The sequence below is a fragment of the Herpailurus yagouaroundi genome, unplaced genomic scaffold (assembly GCF_014898765.1).
Source record: "Herpailurus yagouaroundi ecotype Mexico unplaced genomic scaffold, PumYag 28, whole genome shotgun sequence".
Lineage (NCBI taxonomy): Eukaryota > Metazoa > Chordata > Mammalia > Carnivora > Felidae > Herpailurus > Herpailurus yagouaroundi.
The window spans coordinates 165,797,017-165,812,836 of NW_024412376.1; the positions used below are offsets into that span (position 1 = coordinate 165,797,017).

At 62.7% G+C, this 15,820-nt stretch overlaps 1 protein-coding gene across 3 annotated transcripts in view; it reads right to left on the reverse strand.

The window, feature by feature from the left end:
• Nucleotides 1-15,820, reverse strand: part of ACOX3 (acyl-CoA oxidase 3, pristanoyl) — a 35,701-nt gene that overhangs the window by 12,670 nt on the left and 7,211 nt on the right. For all 3 annotated transcript variants that reach the window (XM_040488893.1, XM_040488885.1, XM_040488875.1), the window contains exons 6-12: nt 13,706-13,794; nt 11,016-11,112; nt 9,197-9,379; nt 7,407-7,529; nt 5,798-5,918; nt 3,428-3,550; nt 3,131-3,244 (exon numbers count right to left, since the gene is read on the reverse strand). In XM_040488893.1, coding sequence (XP_040344827.1) covers nt 3,131-3,244; nt 3,428-3,550; nt 5,798-5,918; nt 7,407-7,529; nt 9,197-9,379; nt 11,016-11,112; nt 13,706-13,794 — 850 coding nt within the window. The remainder of the gene's footprint in view (nt 1-3,130; nt 3,245-3,427; nt 3,551-5,797; nt 5,919-7,406; nt 7,530-9,196; nt 9,380-11,015; nt 11,113-13,705; nt 13,795-15,820) is intronic.

A 15,820-nucleotide genomic window follows, 5' to 3' on the forward strand; every position in this document is an offset into this window, starting at 1 on the left:
TGGTAGGAGGCGAGCCTCTGCCTGGTGCGCACACGGCTGTCAGAAGCTGCCTGGTGTGCAGATCAGCCAAGGAAAGGAAAGAACCAGGCCTCGTGTCAGGTGGCAGCACAGGTCCTCAAAGGCGCCGGGACATTTGCGAAACCCGTCCTCGGCACACACGCTGGCCTGCAGGTCAGAGGAAGCGGGGAGATGCGGAAGGCAGAGCCGGGGAACCCCGCCCACCCCTGAAGGAAACCCTCTGCACCTTCCCGGCAGGCTGCTTCTGCATTGAAGGGTCTCGTGTCCCGGTCCTACAGAGCTTGAGGGTCAGGAAGATTTCACGTACTCTTTACCAAGGACGCAGCCGACGCAAGCCAGGGCCCACGTGTGGGATGTGATGGCCACACGCCCCAGGGCCACGTGTGGGATGTGATGACAAGGGGCCGGCCACGCGCCGCACGCTGCCTCCTCCGTGCGCGGAGAGGAGCATCGGCATTCGGGGTCGGGCGCTGTCGCCAAAGGAACTTCAGCTGCATTGTTTCCTCCTGAAAACGCAGGCCAGGGCAGTCACAGGGAAAACACGACTCTGTCCGGGCACGTGTCCTGCCGCGGGTTCGCAGGTGCTGCCTTGGGTTTCGGTGTCCGCGAGGGGCGGCGGGGGGGGGGACCCGTGCGGAGTCCTGGGGACGTCACGCAGCTGGCAGACCGCTTGTGTTCCATCTGGTTTCACGACGGGTGATGGTTTCTGGGGAAAAATTCTGGTGGTGTTGATGTCGCGAGAGGCATTAGGTTATTTTCCGGCGCGTTCTGTAGCAACGCTGGGCTGGGGAGCTCTGCCACCGTCTGAAATCGATCTTCAAGCGTGTCCCACCGTGTGTACAAGGGCAGACGGAGACCTGTAGGTCACTTACTGTCCGGAAAGCCGTGACAGAACGTGGCGACCGATGAGAAATCAAGCGGTTAGGGCAGAAGCTTCCTGGATGACGATGGAGGAGAGCCAGCTGGGAAGCCAGCCGGCCTGGGTCCTACTCTTGCCCCGGCTGCTGACGTGGGCTGGGCCGGCCGGGACCACCCGGCCCAGCCTCCTCTAGGGAGACGTGAGCAGTGCGTGCCCCGCAGGGCCAAGCGGACAGTGTGCGGCCGGTTCCAGCACCCGCAGCTGCTGCGATGTCTCGGGCTCTCGGTCCCTGGCGGGTGGGCAGGCGGGCGGCAGGTCCTGTACCCAGAGGACCCAGCGGCCCCCGGGCCCCAGGGGACGCTCACTCTGGGGTCTCCTTGTGCAGCTGCCCTCCTCCCACGCCGCAGGCGCTCAGCTGACAGCGGTCGGGGGAACAAAGGGCATCTCGCAGTGAGTCTGGGGAGGCCAGAGCCACGCGTGGCTGCGTTTACCGCAGTGGCCGACGGGTCCCGAACACAAGCACGGCAGGAGCACGGTGCCCAGCGTCCCCACGAGAGCCTGTCCCTGCCCACCCGGGGACGCCTGTGCTTCTGGAAGAAGTTGCCTTTCCCCCTGCGGCTGCTGGGTTAAGAGTTGGCTACGCGTCCGGCTCTTGATTCTGGCTCAGGTCATGACCTTACGGTTCCCGGGTTTGAGCCCCCGAGCCAGGCTCTGTGCGCTGACCGTGCAGAGCCCGCTCTGGATTCTCTCTCTCCCTCTCTCTCTGCCCCTCCCCGCTTGCTCTCCATCTCAAAAATAAATCAACGTTTAAAAAAAGAGAAGAGCCTGGAGAGGCGGGTGCTGCTATTGCCCCGGGCGTGGCCAGCGGGCCGAGGCGGGCAGGGCCGGAGCAGACCCAGGCGGCCGGGCGCCCCCTCGCTCTCCTGGCGGGTGGGCTGCACTTCCAGGTCCCGGGAGGCTCAGCGGAAGAGCGGCTCCTGCCCGGCCCCCAGGACGCGTGCTCCGAGGTCCGCCTCGCCGCCAGCCCACAGAGGCAGCCCGCGAGGGCGTGGAAACCGGCGTTTCCGGGAGGAACGAAGCAGGTGCGTTCGGTGCTCATGGGTCGGACGACGGTGAGACCAGTGGCGTTTCTGCTGTGGCTTCGAGTGCCGCGTGTCTGACACGGGACTTGACAAAAAGCTGAGCGGGGCCCCGCGGGAGGCGCAGGCCCGGCCACGAGTTCCAGCCCTGTTCCTGTGGGAGTCTCCTCCGGGGGCTTCTGGGGGCCGGTGCTGGGCCTCGGAGCACAACAGGCCGGGCCTGACCCGGGCTCGGCGCGGACACCACGGACGCACCGCCGGACCTTCCTGGGCCTGGGCGCCGGGGGAGCGTGGGGACGTGGAGGGGACCGGACAGAGCAGGGACGCGACCAGAGCCGCTCCGCCTCACACTGCCCCCCACCAGCACCGCCACCGCCCCGTCCGGGACACCCATCTTCTCTCGTGTTGCTGTGTTCCCACGGCGGACAGAGCGGCCTTCGCCCCAGAGGGACGTTTCAGAGTGAATCGTCACAGCGCACACACAGACCCGTCAGTCAGCCGCTCTCTTCTCCAGAGTCCCGTGTTTCCCCCAGCCCTGGATCAACGCGCACACTCCGCTGGGCACACCCCCCCCCCCACCCCATGGCCACCCCGCCCGTGTCACTGACATCTCAGACGGGCTGTCCTGGGCAGTCAAGCCCAGCGTGTGGGCCCCTGCCATGCAGAGCCCCTGCTCCTTTGCACAGGCCCGTCCCTATTGGACCATAATGCCGCGTGAGAGCAGGAACCCGGTCGCGGCCGGCTCTGCCCCCCAGCCAGGCTGTCACGGCCACACAAGACGAGCACGGGCACCAATGGTCATGGCCGCTGAGCCCGTGCAGAGGCCGAGGGGGGTGAGCACACTGCAGAGCGGGGGCCGCGGAGGTGATGCCAGTGTGGCCGGCACGTGCAAAGGCCCTGAGCAAAAGGGCCCCAGCTTCCTGTGAAGACGGCTGAGTCACAGGGGCGGCCGGCGGGCAGGAGCCCAGCTGCCCAGCGAGGCAGGACCCCAGAGCCTCTCCGTCTTCGCCCTCAGAGGGGGAGGCAGCACCCGACTCAGGAGTCGGGCCGGGGAGGTGCTGGGTGAACACGGGAACCGACCAGCCGCCTGCAGGCCCTACCAAAGCCCCCCACTGCGGTACGGTGTGCCCCCCAGGATCACGAGGGGAGGGAGATGGGGAGAGAGGGTGCTCACCTGACGACTCCGAGCAGCCGGCGACACTGGGGCACGAGAACCTCTGGTCGAGGATGTCGGGATAGGCTTCCAGAAAGTCCACGGTCCCCAGAGGGCTGTCAAGGCGAGCGCCACCTACAAGCACACCCAGGACCCGGAGTGACGGACGCCGTCCCACCTCGCTGACCACCCCCCCCCCCCACCGGAAGGTGGTGAGTCGCTGCCCGAGGACACACGTCCTTCCTGCAGACACGGGTGGCTGAGCTGGCCCGGCGGGGCCTGGACAGCCCAGCTGCACCAGCAGGGGCGGGGTCTTACCCTGGAGGCGGAGCTCCAGCAGGCCCAGCAAGTAGCCGCTGGTCTGCTGCAGCAGGACGTTGTTGTCCCCTTCGTACGTGCAGTTGGGGTCGTTCTCGTTCCTGAGGTCGCCCAGGCGGTTCACTGCAACGGACCACACGCTTCATCACTTCCTGCGCTCGCGGGACGGTACTGCCACCATCCCCCGGCCCGACCGAGACACCGCGCTCCGAGGCTGCCGAGGCCCCGCTCCTCCCCAGCCGGGTCTCCACCTCCCAGCCTGGCCGCTCTGCCTTTAAGGGGACACACACAGCCACGCGGCCAGGCCCCCGACGTCCACGGCGCGGCGCTCGGGAAATGCCCGGCGTCGCCCGCGTCTCCCTCTCCCCTGCTGACCGCGGGCCTCGCGAGGGTGGCTGACAGGCACGGGCCCCTCAGGGGAGCTGCCCACCCCGTGGCATTTTTTTACACAAGAAACGTCAGGTATCAGAAGACAACGCTCAGCTTTTTTTTGTTGTCTCTCCCGCCGACCACGGGACTTCGTTCCTCTGCCTGTTTGACAAGGTACGCTTTCCAGACCCTCCTGTCTGGGTCTCCGTCCTCCGACGGAGAATGTTCTCCACAGGCCAGGCTGGGCCGGGAGGAGCCACAGGGAAAAGCGGGGCCTCCCAGGCTCACACGCTGCTGGGAACAGGGCCAGAGAGGGCGCTGTACGCCTCTACGAGGTTCTGTAGCTGCCGCCGGGCTTGTGGTCACCTGTGCCACCCTGATCGTTTTCCCCCGACTCGGTGCCCCAGGCCGTAGAGAGACCTCCCTACAGAAACAGTCGGGCGAGGCCACGGAGAAATAACTCGCAATTGCTATTAAACCTAGACAGGGCCCGTGACATCTGCCCCGCTGAGTCGGGTCTGGCCCATTGCGGCCTGGCGTTTACACACAGGACACGGACACAGGAGTTTCTTGTCGTCTGCACTGCTGCACGTTCAAGTTCATTATCCCACTTATGGCCCAAAACGGCCAACTGTTTACAGGGACTCCAGGAGTCGTAACGACAGAAACTACAGAACGCTGCACAGAGGACAACATGGGTGAGTGACACGGCACAGCCACGGTCGCCTGTTCGTCAGCAGGGAAGGGGGAGGCGGAGGCGGCCGAGGGACGGCCGAGGGCCTCCCGCGTGACAAGGAACGGGACAGATCCTCGCCGGGAGCACGTGATTATCCACAGCCCGTCACTGACATGCTCGAGCTCGGCAAGAGCCTGCAACGCTTCTGAAGGTATCCGCTGAAACAAGGCTGCCGCGTTCTGCTGTTTGGGAGGCGCATGGCCTTCTGGGAGTAACTGGATGTTACCCGTCAATTATTGCAGAACAGGGGACGCCTGGGTGGCTCAGTCGGTTAAGCGTCCGACTTCAGCTCAGGTCATGATCTCAGGTTTGTGAGTTCAAGCCCCATGTCGGGCTCTGTGCCGACAGCTTGGAGCCTGGAGCCTGTTTCCGATTCTGTGTCTCCCTCTCTCTCTGCCCCTCCCCTGCACACGCTCTGTCTCTCTCTCTCAAAAAAATGAATAATCGTTAATTTTTTTTTTAAATTATTTCAGAGTGGCACACGGGAAGCTCACAAATGATCACGGCATCTGCGAGAGTACTGCAAGTTCCAACGGTGACGTGGCCCCCGGCCACGTGCCACAGGCCCGATGCGGTGCCAACCACTTTACGTGTATTAACTCACATAAGCACCGCACGTGCCCGTGTCGTGGCACGCTTCTGTCGACCTTGGTTCGTAGGTGAGGAAACTGAGGCACAGCGAGGCTAGCTGGCGGGCCCGTGGCCGCGCGGCCCGTGACTGGCAGGGCAGGAGCTGGTCGGAGGCTGTGGGCTGCCTGCTCTCCTTACCACACACCAGCTGCCCAAACGACAGCCGATGCCAAGAAAAACTCTCTTTTCCTACGTTTGAGAATTTTTCACCAGAACAAAACGTGCTGCTGGTTTACTGACAGGTCAGTCGCCGGAAAGTTACGACTCAACGAACGGATCACGTGATTTGTGCTCTGGTTGTCGGCGGGCCCTTCACGGCGTCTCTCCTCAGACGTGGCAACATGAGGCCTCGGAGAGCGCAGGGATGTGTCTAGGCCAGGGGGTCAGCAAACTTGCTCTGGAAAAGGCCAGACGCTGAGCCTGAGCTCAGGCTCGACGCAGACGACTCGACTCCGTTCGTCGTGCGAATGCGGCAACAGAAAACCCATGGACGGATGGGTGTGGCCACGTGCCGATAAAACTTTATTCGCAAAAACCGGCAGTGGCTGACTTTGGGCGCCTGGCTGCAGTCTGCGGACCCCTTGAGTCAAAAGGAGGGCTACGGACGGGAAACGGTCACGCCTCTCGAGACCTACCCGCCAGATAGCCGTGTCCTCCGCACGCCTCCCGGCATTCCTGAATTCCCCGCTGCGCGGTCCACGAAGCCAGGGGCTTGCTGCCCGACACCAAGGCGTGGATCTCACGTCCGAGCTCTGCCTTGGGAGAGGAAATCGACAAGAAGAGATGAAAAGAGGCTGACCTCTTTTCATCAAGAGATGACCAGAGGTCAGAGGTCAGTTCGCCCCTAGCGTCGAAGGCTCACGTCCCCTCTAGTCTAATCTAAGACACGCGACAGCTGCGGGAGAAAGGAAAACACAAAAACCACCTTAACCTGAAAAGGGGGGGTTCACCTCCGAGTGGCTACACTGTGGTACAGACAGTTCCATGGCAACGAGCAGATGGACCGGGGCTCTGTGCAGCAAATAGACGCCAGGGGCATAAGGGTGATCACAGACGCAAAGCACAGAAGCAAGGAGTCCATCACGGCTCACTTCCCGGGAAGCTCATGAACCTGAAACGGAGCACTTGCGGAGGAAGGAAGAACCGAAGGCGGGGTGGGGAGGGCGCGCCCCTCTGAGGAGAGGGGCGGGCGGGCCCGGGGCGCAGGAGACAGCATGGGTGACAGGGAGCCACAGTCGTCTCTGTAAGGGTGTCCCGGCCAGCGTCTCGGGGCGGGTCTCACCCTTTCCTTCTACCTGACGGCTCACAGAAACAAGAGAGATGAACACGCACCCCCGCTAAATGAGATGGTCCGTTTTGCCAATGTTTTCAACTTGAAAATGTCAGGGCCACTCCCAGGCCCTGCCGTGCGTCGGTTAAACCGCTGGGTTTCGGAAAGAATAAAGCGTGAGTACTCTTTAGAACGTTACGAACGGGACGAGTCCAACGTCAGCTGCAGAAGCTTCAGTGACTCATCCCCGTGCTCCCAGGGCCTGTGCTTTGCCAAGCAGCGCACCCTGCTGGCCGCCTCCCGACTCCCGGATGTTTACGCTGAATGTTCCAAAACGTGCTAATTTGATACAGGCTTTTTAGGGTGTTGGACTTCGCACCGATCGGCAAGATTTCTGACCTGTTTTCAAACCTGTTTTCTCGTGATTCACATTTCACTCGTGCCCGGGAGGCAACGTGAGGGGCTATGGAAAGTCCGTCGTAAACCGTTTACACAGGAATCAGCCAAGGATGACTCGACACAGTGCCTGAGCTCAGCGGACGCTCAAATCTGGCATAAACCCTTGACTGTCCGTTCAAATCCAGTCAGCTGGATTTAGCCTTTGCAGGATTGTTTACGAAAGGATCAGAGCCGTGAAATCTACCGAGGGGCCGGTATCGTGGACTGTGCAAACTCATCACGTTTTCAAAAGCAGAAGGCCAGCTGAGCTCACGGACTGGAATTAGGAGTCACGTCAGCCCGTCCTTGAGGAGCAGGAATACGGACGCACACCCGAACGGTCCACACCACGGCGAGGATTCTGGGGGTCCCGAGCAGGGGGGGCGGGCACGGCTAAGGACACGCCTCACGTTCGCCCCACGAGGCCGCCACGGACGGACAGATGTCGTTCGGGAAGACGGGTTGACGTGTGCCGTTCAACCTCGGCGACAGCTAACGAGGTTCGACACTGCGGAGAAAAGAGAATCGCCTCTCACCTGCCTGGTGCCGCGGTCCGTTCCCATGAGGCCTTGTTGAAACTCCGCCAGGTTCAGGAAGAGCCATTTGGAAAAGTGGTCTAAGGCATACGCAGCCGCCAGGTAGGGAAGTAGGCGCCATCGCTAAAATCGACGAGACGCTCACGTTAACACGGCACGGTCCTCCCACAGAGCCCGCCCCCGCTCGCAGCCAACCCCCCCCTCCCCCTGACCCCCCCCCCGGGGGGGGCCCCCCCCCCCCCCGGGCAGAGACAGCACCCCTCCCTTCGTAGGGAACCAACTCCTCCTCAGAAAATGCACCCCCGCCTCGTAGGGAAACCAGCGCCCCCCTTGGGGACCCCCACCCCCCGCCCACTCGCAGGGAACCCAACTCAGCCTCACTCAAAGGTGCTCTCTGTGTAGCAGGCTCAGGGGTCTCACCAACGGGACCACTGGGAGGGTGACTATCGGGCCCCCTGCCCCGCCGGGCTGCACAGGTGATCGCTTGTGCTTTGAGTGCCCACCAGGGGCCAAGTGATGACCCCTCAGCCACCTGGGAAAGTGAGGACCACAGGGGGCCAGGAGTCCGCCCGGGCAGGGAGGGGGTCTCTGCACGCCCAGCGCCGCACGGCTGGAAGGGCGTGGAGGAAAAAGCGGGAAAGGACCCGGCAAACGGGCACCACCCCCACGTACCGCTTACGGAACAGAGGGCCACACATCCTGCCAACCGCTCTCTGTGGACTCGGGAATTTAATCCTCATTGCCACCCCACGAGGAGGTGTCATCGGCTCTGGTCCGTGAGGAACCCAGACCCCGGGGAGGCGGCACAAGGCGGCCCTGCCCAAGGGCACGCGGCCAGCCGGGTGGAGCCCGAGCATAGTGGCCCGAGCGGGCTCCCGGACCATGATTCGCCCTCGATGACCGGCAGTCGGGCGCGCTGGCCTCACAAAGGCCACGGGCCTCACGGGGAAAGGAACGGCGTGTGCCACACAGAAGTGAGCCAGACATGCTGCTTCTCCTCGTTTGCTTGTTGCGAAAACAGGCACGCGGCCACGGTGAGAAGTGGCAGAAGAGACAGAGATTCTCTTACGGTTCCCTCGGGCTCTCCCTCGAACACCCCTGCGTTTCCACAGTGCCCGGCCCGAGACGGGGCCGGGCTTCACTGCCGGACTCGGACAGGAGCCCCCCCCGTCTGACCCCCAATGCCCCCACCTGTGAACTGGGAATTACACCCCACCCGGCGAAGGCCAAGTGCGCCAGGAAGGCATGTGAGAAGCGTGGAGGCCGGGCGTGAGAAGGGCGGATACCGCACAAGCACCGCGTGCTCCTGGGATAAAACCGCGCCCCCTTTGGCATCCAGGCCGCCTCGTCCCCAAGGACGGGCCGGACGAGCGTCCCTCCCGCTACTCAAAATGCTGTCACCACAAACGGCCCGAGCGCCCGGCTGCCGCGGCGGATTGTTCCCGCGGGGTAGCTTCTTCGGGACGTGGTGAGGGAGCCAGAGAGTGGGGCCCGGGACGAGCCGCCACCGCCGGACCCCGCGGAGGCTTTGCGCGCAACGGCGTGGGAGCGTCACCAGCACACGCTTCTTCCAAGGGCCTCATTCGGGCTACCGCACACACGCCTTTTCCCGAAAACGCAGGTTGGAGAAGCCTCCTGCCCAGCGGCCAGGCTCCTTCCTGTCAGTTGCCCTGACCGTTGCCTGACGGCGGGGTCTGACGGCCCCCCAGCAGCCAGAGCGCAGCGGCTCAGAGACCCACAGGTGCCCCCGCGACAGGAGGGACAGGCCGGGACGCCCGCCACAGCCGTACCTGCATCTGATACTCGAGCACTGGTACCTCCTCCTCGTCTGTCGGCCCGAACTGACGCCGCGTGGCTGAGAAACGAAGGGCTATGGAAACGGCCAGCTTTAAGTTCACCACGGACATGGCCACGATAATGGCCCGACCTATGGAGAGGTTGTTCAGGGACGCCCCGAAGCGCTGCTTGGCGTCCTACAGGGAAAGCACATGTGGTGAGTGCGAGCGGGACTCCCGGCGGCCTCGGGGACAGCAGCACGCAGACGGCTGCGCCCAATGGTTCCCTGGGCGCCCCCCCGCCGTGCACCCCCAGGCCAGGACCGCCGGGCGGGCCGGGATGCGGAGGTGCAGGTGTCATAAGGCCCCCAGCAGGGACCCTCCGGCTGCAGGAGGAGGGATGAGTGCCCCACAGGGCGCCACCCCCAGCCGCCCGGAGCCCCCCAAGGCTTAGCCACGCCCGGCACGAAGCAGGGACCCAGCGCCGAGGCGTCTCCACTTGGTGCCAGCGTCCCGTTCCCGTGACCCCTGGTGCCCCAGAATCCTCCCTCCCCGTGGAAGACGACCTTCCTGATGGCGTCCTTTCACGTGTTCTTTCACGACAGCTAATGGCCTCACGGGCACCGTGTCAATCCGCCGCAGACCTCAGGGCCCCGGGCACCGTGTCCCACAGTGGCGGTGCCGTGGGCACATCCCGCTGCCAGTCTTAACTCGTCCGGGCACCCCGACCTCCCTCACCTCTTGCTGCCTCCCCTGGCTTCGCTTCTTTCATTCTTCAGACTTTTCTTCCGCAGTTACACCCACGGTGGAACTGGCGTGGCCACCTCGCGAGCCCGCGCCTGCCGGAGGGCATTCCCCACACCCCACACGCGCACGACACTTTGGGGGTCACCACGCCGCCTCCTCGCACGCAGAAACCCGGAGGCTCAGGGAGCTTCGCTCCGTGGGAGCCAGAGCTGCGCCCTCTGCCAAGATCCCGGGTGCGTCTCTGGGAAACGTTCTCATGTCTCTGCGGCGTGTCTGACGCGTGGGCTCCCGTGACTTGTCCCTGGTGCCGCACGGGCCCTCGGTCGGGTCTTCTCCCCGTCCTCGGACGCTCCTCGCCCCTGCTGCTCCCACACTCGCCTCCTCTCGCGCTGCTTCGGCCTCTCCTGCGCCTTCCACGGACCCCTCCCTCGGGCCTCCCAGCCTCTGACCCGCACCTGCTCCGTTCGTCCCCTCGTCATGTGCCTTCCGTTCCTTCGCCGTCTGGTTAGCGTCTAGCGAACGGTTGATGTTACTCTTTCTGTTTCAAAGAGACTCTGGTGTCGTGCTGATTTCTCGTCCCTAGCGCCCCTGCCACGCTTCCTTCCAATCCTGCCGTCCCGACTCCAGTCAGGCAGTGCGTGTCCTTGGACAGAGTCCTCCTCCCACGGGCCCACCTGACCTCAGACACCGGGAGGCGACCAACTGCTCCAGTGTGTCCGTGACCATCGTGTGTCTATCACTCAAAGGACACCGGGATGTGGTGAGCCCCGGACACCAGAGAACACTGTCACCCCCATTTGGGATGGCCGCCACACGCCCTTAAACCCTTTGGGGGAACAGCACCAGCAGGGGGCAGCCTCCCTGACCAGCCCTGGAGGGCTGGGGGGTGAGCAGCGTCTGGCATCGTGCCCTGGGGGTGCAGGGGACCCAAGTGCCACCTTCCTTGTTGGTGACACTGGGACCTGAACCGAGAGGGGTTTGCCACTGGCCAACCCAGCCGGGGCGGGTCTCCGGGCAAGCCCCGGGAGCGTCCTGTGCAGCAGAGGGCCTTCCACCCGCGAGCTTCCCCACCTGGAGACACCTGTACCTTAAAGGGGGTGACGTAGGTACCCTCGGGGGTGACGTCTCCAGTCTGGTTCAGGAGGGCTTGGCGAGGAATTCTCACCTTGTGGAACATGGCAAATCTGTGGGGAGATATGGCAGGACTTCTGGTGACACGGGGCTCTGGCCCTGACATCAGTCTCCTCTCCTTCCAGAAACCCAGCCAAGTAAGAGCAAAGGGAAGCCAAAAGGGTGCCCATCCCCCCAAAGAAAAAGAAAATGGGAGAAGATGACAGAGACAGGAAATTCCAACGAGTTTTTCTAGCCAAGAAGCTCCAATAGAGGCTGCCTGGGTGGCTCGGTCGCTTAAGTGTCTGACTTCGGCTCGGGTCACAATGTCACGGTTCGAGCCCCGCGTCGGGCTCTGTGCCGACGGCTCGGAGCCTGGAGCCCGCTTCGGATTCTGTGCCTCCCTCTCTCTCTGCCCCTCCCCTGCTCTCACGGTCTCTGTCTCCAAAGCAAACAAACATTAAAAGAAAATGTTTTCTTTAAAAAGGTTAAATGAAAAAATGGGATGTGCGTGAGGCGGGGCTCTGGGCCAAGACAATGGCCACATATTGGGAATCACGAGCCAGGTTCCTGACGCCGCTGGGACAAAGCTGGTCGGTCAAGAAAAAAGGAGACAACTGACTTTTTTCAGGTTCTCACCCTTCGATTTCATACCAGAATCCACGATACGATGTGAAAAATCAACAAACTAAGGTTTTGGACTCTCACGTGACACAAAAGAACACCGTTACCGTATCAGTGATCCAAAAGCAAACAAATCCGTTTCTTCTGAAACTCTGAGAAGAGCCAACTCACTCCCACGTCACTTAGGGAAGCTATTTTTTATGGCTGTCAGGTTGGGAAAGCCTATTCCTTTGTCTAAGGGACAAGGTCAGGCAGAGGACTGGATGTTCCATAACCTGAACAAAAACCCCAAACCACCTTGTGAATATCGAGAGCTCCCACGGCGACCAATCTCATGACCAAGAGCACTTTGAGTGCCATCCAGAACGCTCTCTGGCTCACCCATGGGAGACGGCGGTTTAAAGCATGGCGTCATCGAGCCGGAGGGGAGCAGGGCGCCAGTTCCGCCCAAGCAGGGTCCTGGCCACCTCCTCCCTCCGTCCGTCTTCGTCTAGCGCGCACCCCCTCCGGCCCGGCTCACTGACACAACCACCGCTGGGCTCTCTGCCGGGCCACGTCCTCAGTCTGTCCTGCACGCGGGAGCACGGCCCTTTCCAAACTGCTGACCGGAACGGGGACGCCCCGCACAAGTCCCTTCAAGCCCCCAGCCCCTCAGAGAGATGTGGGGAGCCCTCAGACAGGGGCCCTGCCTACAGCCGGGGGGTGCCCACCGTGACCCTCAAACAGGCCAGGCTCTCTCTCCGGTGGTCCCCGCGCAGGCGGCCCTCAGAGCCCGCCACCCCCTCCAGAGGCCCGTCAGGACTCTCCTCTCACCCCCCTGCAGGGGGTACCGGCCCTCTCCCTGCACCACTGCAGGGCGGCCCCACTCTGCAGTGACTGCCTGCTGTCCACGTCCTTGCTCAGCCACCTACTTCTCGGTGCCAGTTTCTGTGGGTCCGATTCACCCTCTTATGACGGGGCCATCGGGCCTGGCACCTGGCGGATGCTGAGAGAGCCACGAGGCGGGCCGACAGCAGGTGACACGCTGTCCCCTGGGTGCCGCTGATCTCTACGCCACTCCCCGCGTCCAGGCCGGCCTTCCAGGACCCCGGGGAAGAGCAGAGACGGGCTGTGCGCAGGGCGGGCAGGAGGGGCGCCCTCCCAAATTCCTTAGGAGGCGCCCAGGGGATCTGCAGGTGAGGGATGCTCGGCCCCTGGGGACCTCCAACCTCCGCGGGCCGCCCTCCCGAGCACGAGACGAAGGGGAGCGGCAGACGGGCCCCGCTGGGAGACTCTGAGGCCCTGCCGGGATCGGCCGCCTTGTCCGGGCCTCGTGGGGTGGCTCCGACCGGGCGCGGTGGAGGCTGCGGGGGGCCCAGACGAGGCCCAGACGGGGCCCCCCCGGGCAGTGAGGGCAGCCATCCGCCTTTTAAGAGCGGACTCAGCGCCAGCACCCCCGGAGAGCTCCAGCTTCTTGCTTGAAAGCTGAGGAATGCTTCTTCGAGCACGACTGAAAACTCCAAGCGCCCTTTTTAAGGAGTGGAAAATCTTCCCCTGTTGTGCCACAGGAGCTGGAACAAGGCTGAGCCACATTTCTACTTGTGCAAGTATTTGCTGGAGTTCGACCGAAAGCACAATCTCACACACTCCCGTCTGGGCACGTGCGGACCACAAAATCTGTTCCAGAAACAGATGGTGGCCAGCCCGCGGGTGTGGGCGTGACAGGGGCTGTGACGTGGGGTGTGTGACCCCAGAGTGTGTGCAGCACGATGTGTATACGACACGGGGTACGTGGGACACAGGGTGCATTGGACACGATCTGTGTGCATGTGAGAGAGGGTGTGACACAGGGTGTGTATGTGACACAGCTCTCAAGTGACAGGTGACGTGTGCGTCCCAGCACGCTTTCCTGGCCCCACTGGCGGCCGGGAGGGTGAGGACAGCACTGAGGGTCCTGGTGGCTCCCAAGCTGGAATCAGCAGGCACCCGAGAGCCGAGCAAGCACCTGCGGGTTAATGACCATGCAGAGGAGACCGCAGCCATCGGGGCCGGGCACACACTCACCCGTTGTCGACGCCATTCAGCCCAAGCTTCTTCCCTATGTCGCCAACCATCACCCCCGGCATGGGAAGAAGGGTCTTGGGGTTCCGGATCTGTACGAGACACAGAAAGCCGCAAACGGCAACTGTTAGGACCACACAAAAATCTCAAGAATACATTACAAAACCCCGGTGACTAAGCCGTGGGCTCCCTTCGTGTCTCTGCAGGGGGTAAGTGGTGCCCTTCAGAAACGTGACCTCGTCTGGGATCTTTGCGACTGTAATTAAGTGAAGGATCTGGAGACGAGGGGGTCCCGGATGACCCAGCTGGGCCCCAAATCCAATGACAAGTGTCCTGTGAGAGACAGAGGAGGGGAGGACGTGGGGAGAAGAGGGTGCAGCCACCAGGGGCCGGGACGAGGCAGGAACAGGATGTCCCCTAGAACCTGGCGGGGGGTGGGGGGTTCGACACGGATCTCAGACTCCCGGCCTCCAGGACCGTAACCTCCTGTCGTTTTAAGGCCCCGGTTCGTGCCGTTTGGCTACAACGGTGCCGGGCCAGCAGCTGAGGAGTCCCCGCAGCCTGGAGGCCGTCCGGAACATCCATGTCACGTTCAAGTCGGCCACAGGGCTGGCGCCGGGCTGTAGCGAATGACAAGATGGCCGGGTGCGGGGGGAGAACCATCCCCAGATTGGCTTTGGACGACCGGTAAACACGCTTCCCTAAGCACAGGTGCGGCGAGCCGACAGTTCTCACTGGGCGAGCTCCGTGCAGGGACACGGAGCGTCCCCCCCGAACACCTTCACGGGGGGCGATTCCGCACCCGCTGTGAGCCGGCACCCTCCCCCCCAACCGCCGGGGACCAGGGCGCCTGAGGCCGGCTGGCTGTCCCTCCCAGAGGGCGGGACCCGGGTCGGCCCCACCACAGGAGGATCACCCAGCCCAAAGGTCAACAGCGTCTGGGAGCTGAAATACTGAGTCTGCACTATTGGGAACTTTTATTTTAGAGGAACACTCTTCTGCCTACACTGATCATCACGATAATGGTATTTTGGGCACAACAAAGGCTGAACCCCCAATGCAAACACTCTTCCCCCTTCCGACTCTTCGGTAAGACCCAGTGACACTTCAGGCACTACATTTTATAACATTTTAAAATAGAAAATCGCTGGAAAGAAAGTGCACATGGAGAGAAGAGGCTCTAAAAGAAAACAAAGCTGGTGCGTTCCGGGTCATCGCACAGAAAAATACCGCCAGGGTGGGTTCTGGTTCACGGGGAAATCTACGATGGTGCGGTGGCCCCAAATACCACACCGACCTCCCAGTGAAGGAAAGGAGGCGGACTTGAGTCCACGGCAGAACGCGTTAATGTCAAACTCCTCAAATAAACCTGATCGCGTGGATTTCCGTATCACAGTGCCACAGTCTGCCAAGGCTCCCCGCCTGGTATAGACCCAACCTGCGACAAACCGCGCCGTATCGGCCGCGACCTGTGAGGTGCGTCACAACCCTAGAAGAGTCTTGTGATCACTCCTTTGAAGCTCTCTCCCTCCACGGGGACAGGGAAGCGCCCCCCCACCCCACCCCACCCCCGCGAGCCCCGGCCTGACGCACACTCGGCCTCAGAAATGCTCCCCTGGATGGAGGCACGACACAGTCCTGCTGAGTCCCTAGAGCACGGTGCGTAAAGAGTCCAAAACACCACGCGCTCCCGACCGCGGCACAGAAAGACTGAACAGGGCCGAAAGCTAGCCAGTTTCCCCCTAGAAGTTCACGTCGGGTACAAACGCACACACCCAGAAGCAGCAGGGGGCGGCCTGAGGTGAACCTGGTCTGCGGTGGCTCCGATGTGAATTCGAAAATAAGGACACGAGCAACAAGGGGTAAAGGGGGTGGAATTAAAACGCTTTGCGCCTCCAAGGACACGAACAAGAAAATCGGAACGGGAGACAACCACCTACCGGGTAAGGGGGCGGCCTCCGGGACGTGCGCAGAGCTCTCAGACCCCAACAACAGAGACAAACTGCCCACTTCAGAAATGGACCGAGGGCACCTGGGGGGCTCAGTCAGTGGAGCATCCGACTCCCCGATTTCGGCTCAGGTCACGATCCCCGGGCTCGGTGCTGACGGTGCAGAGCC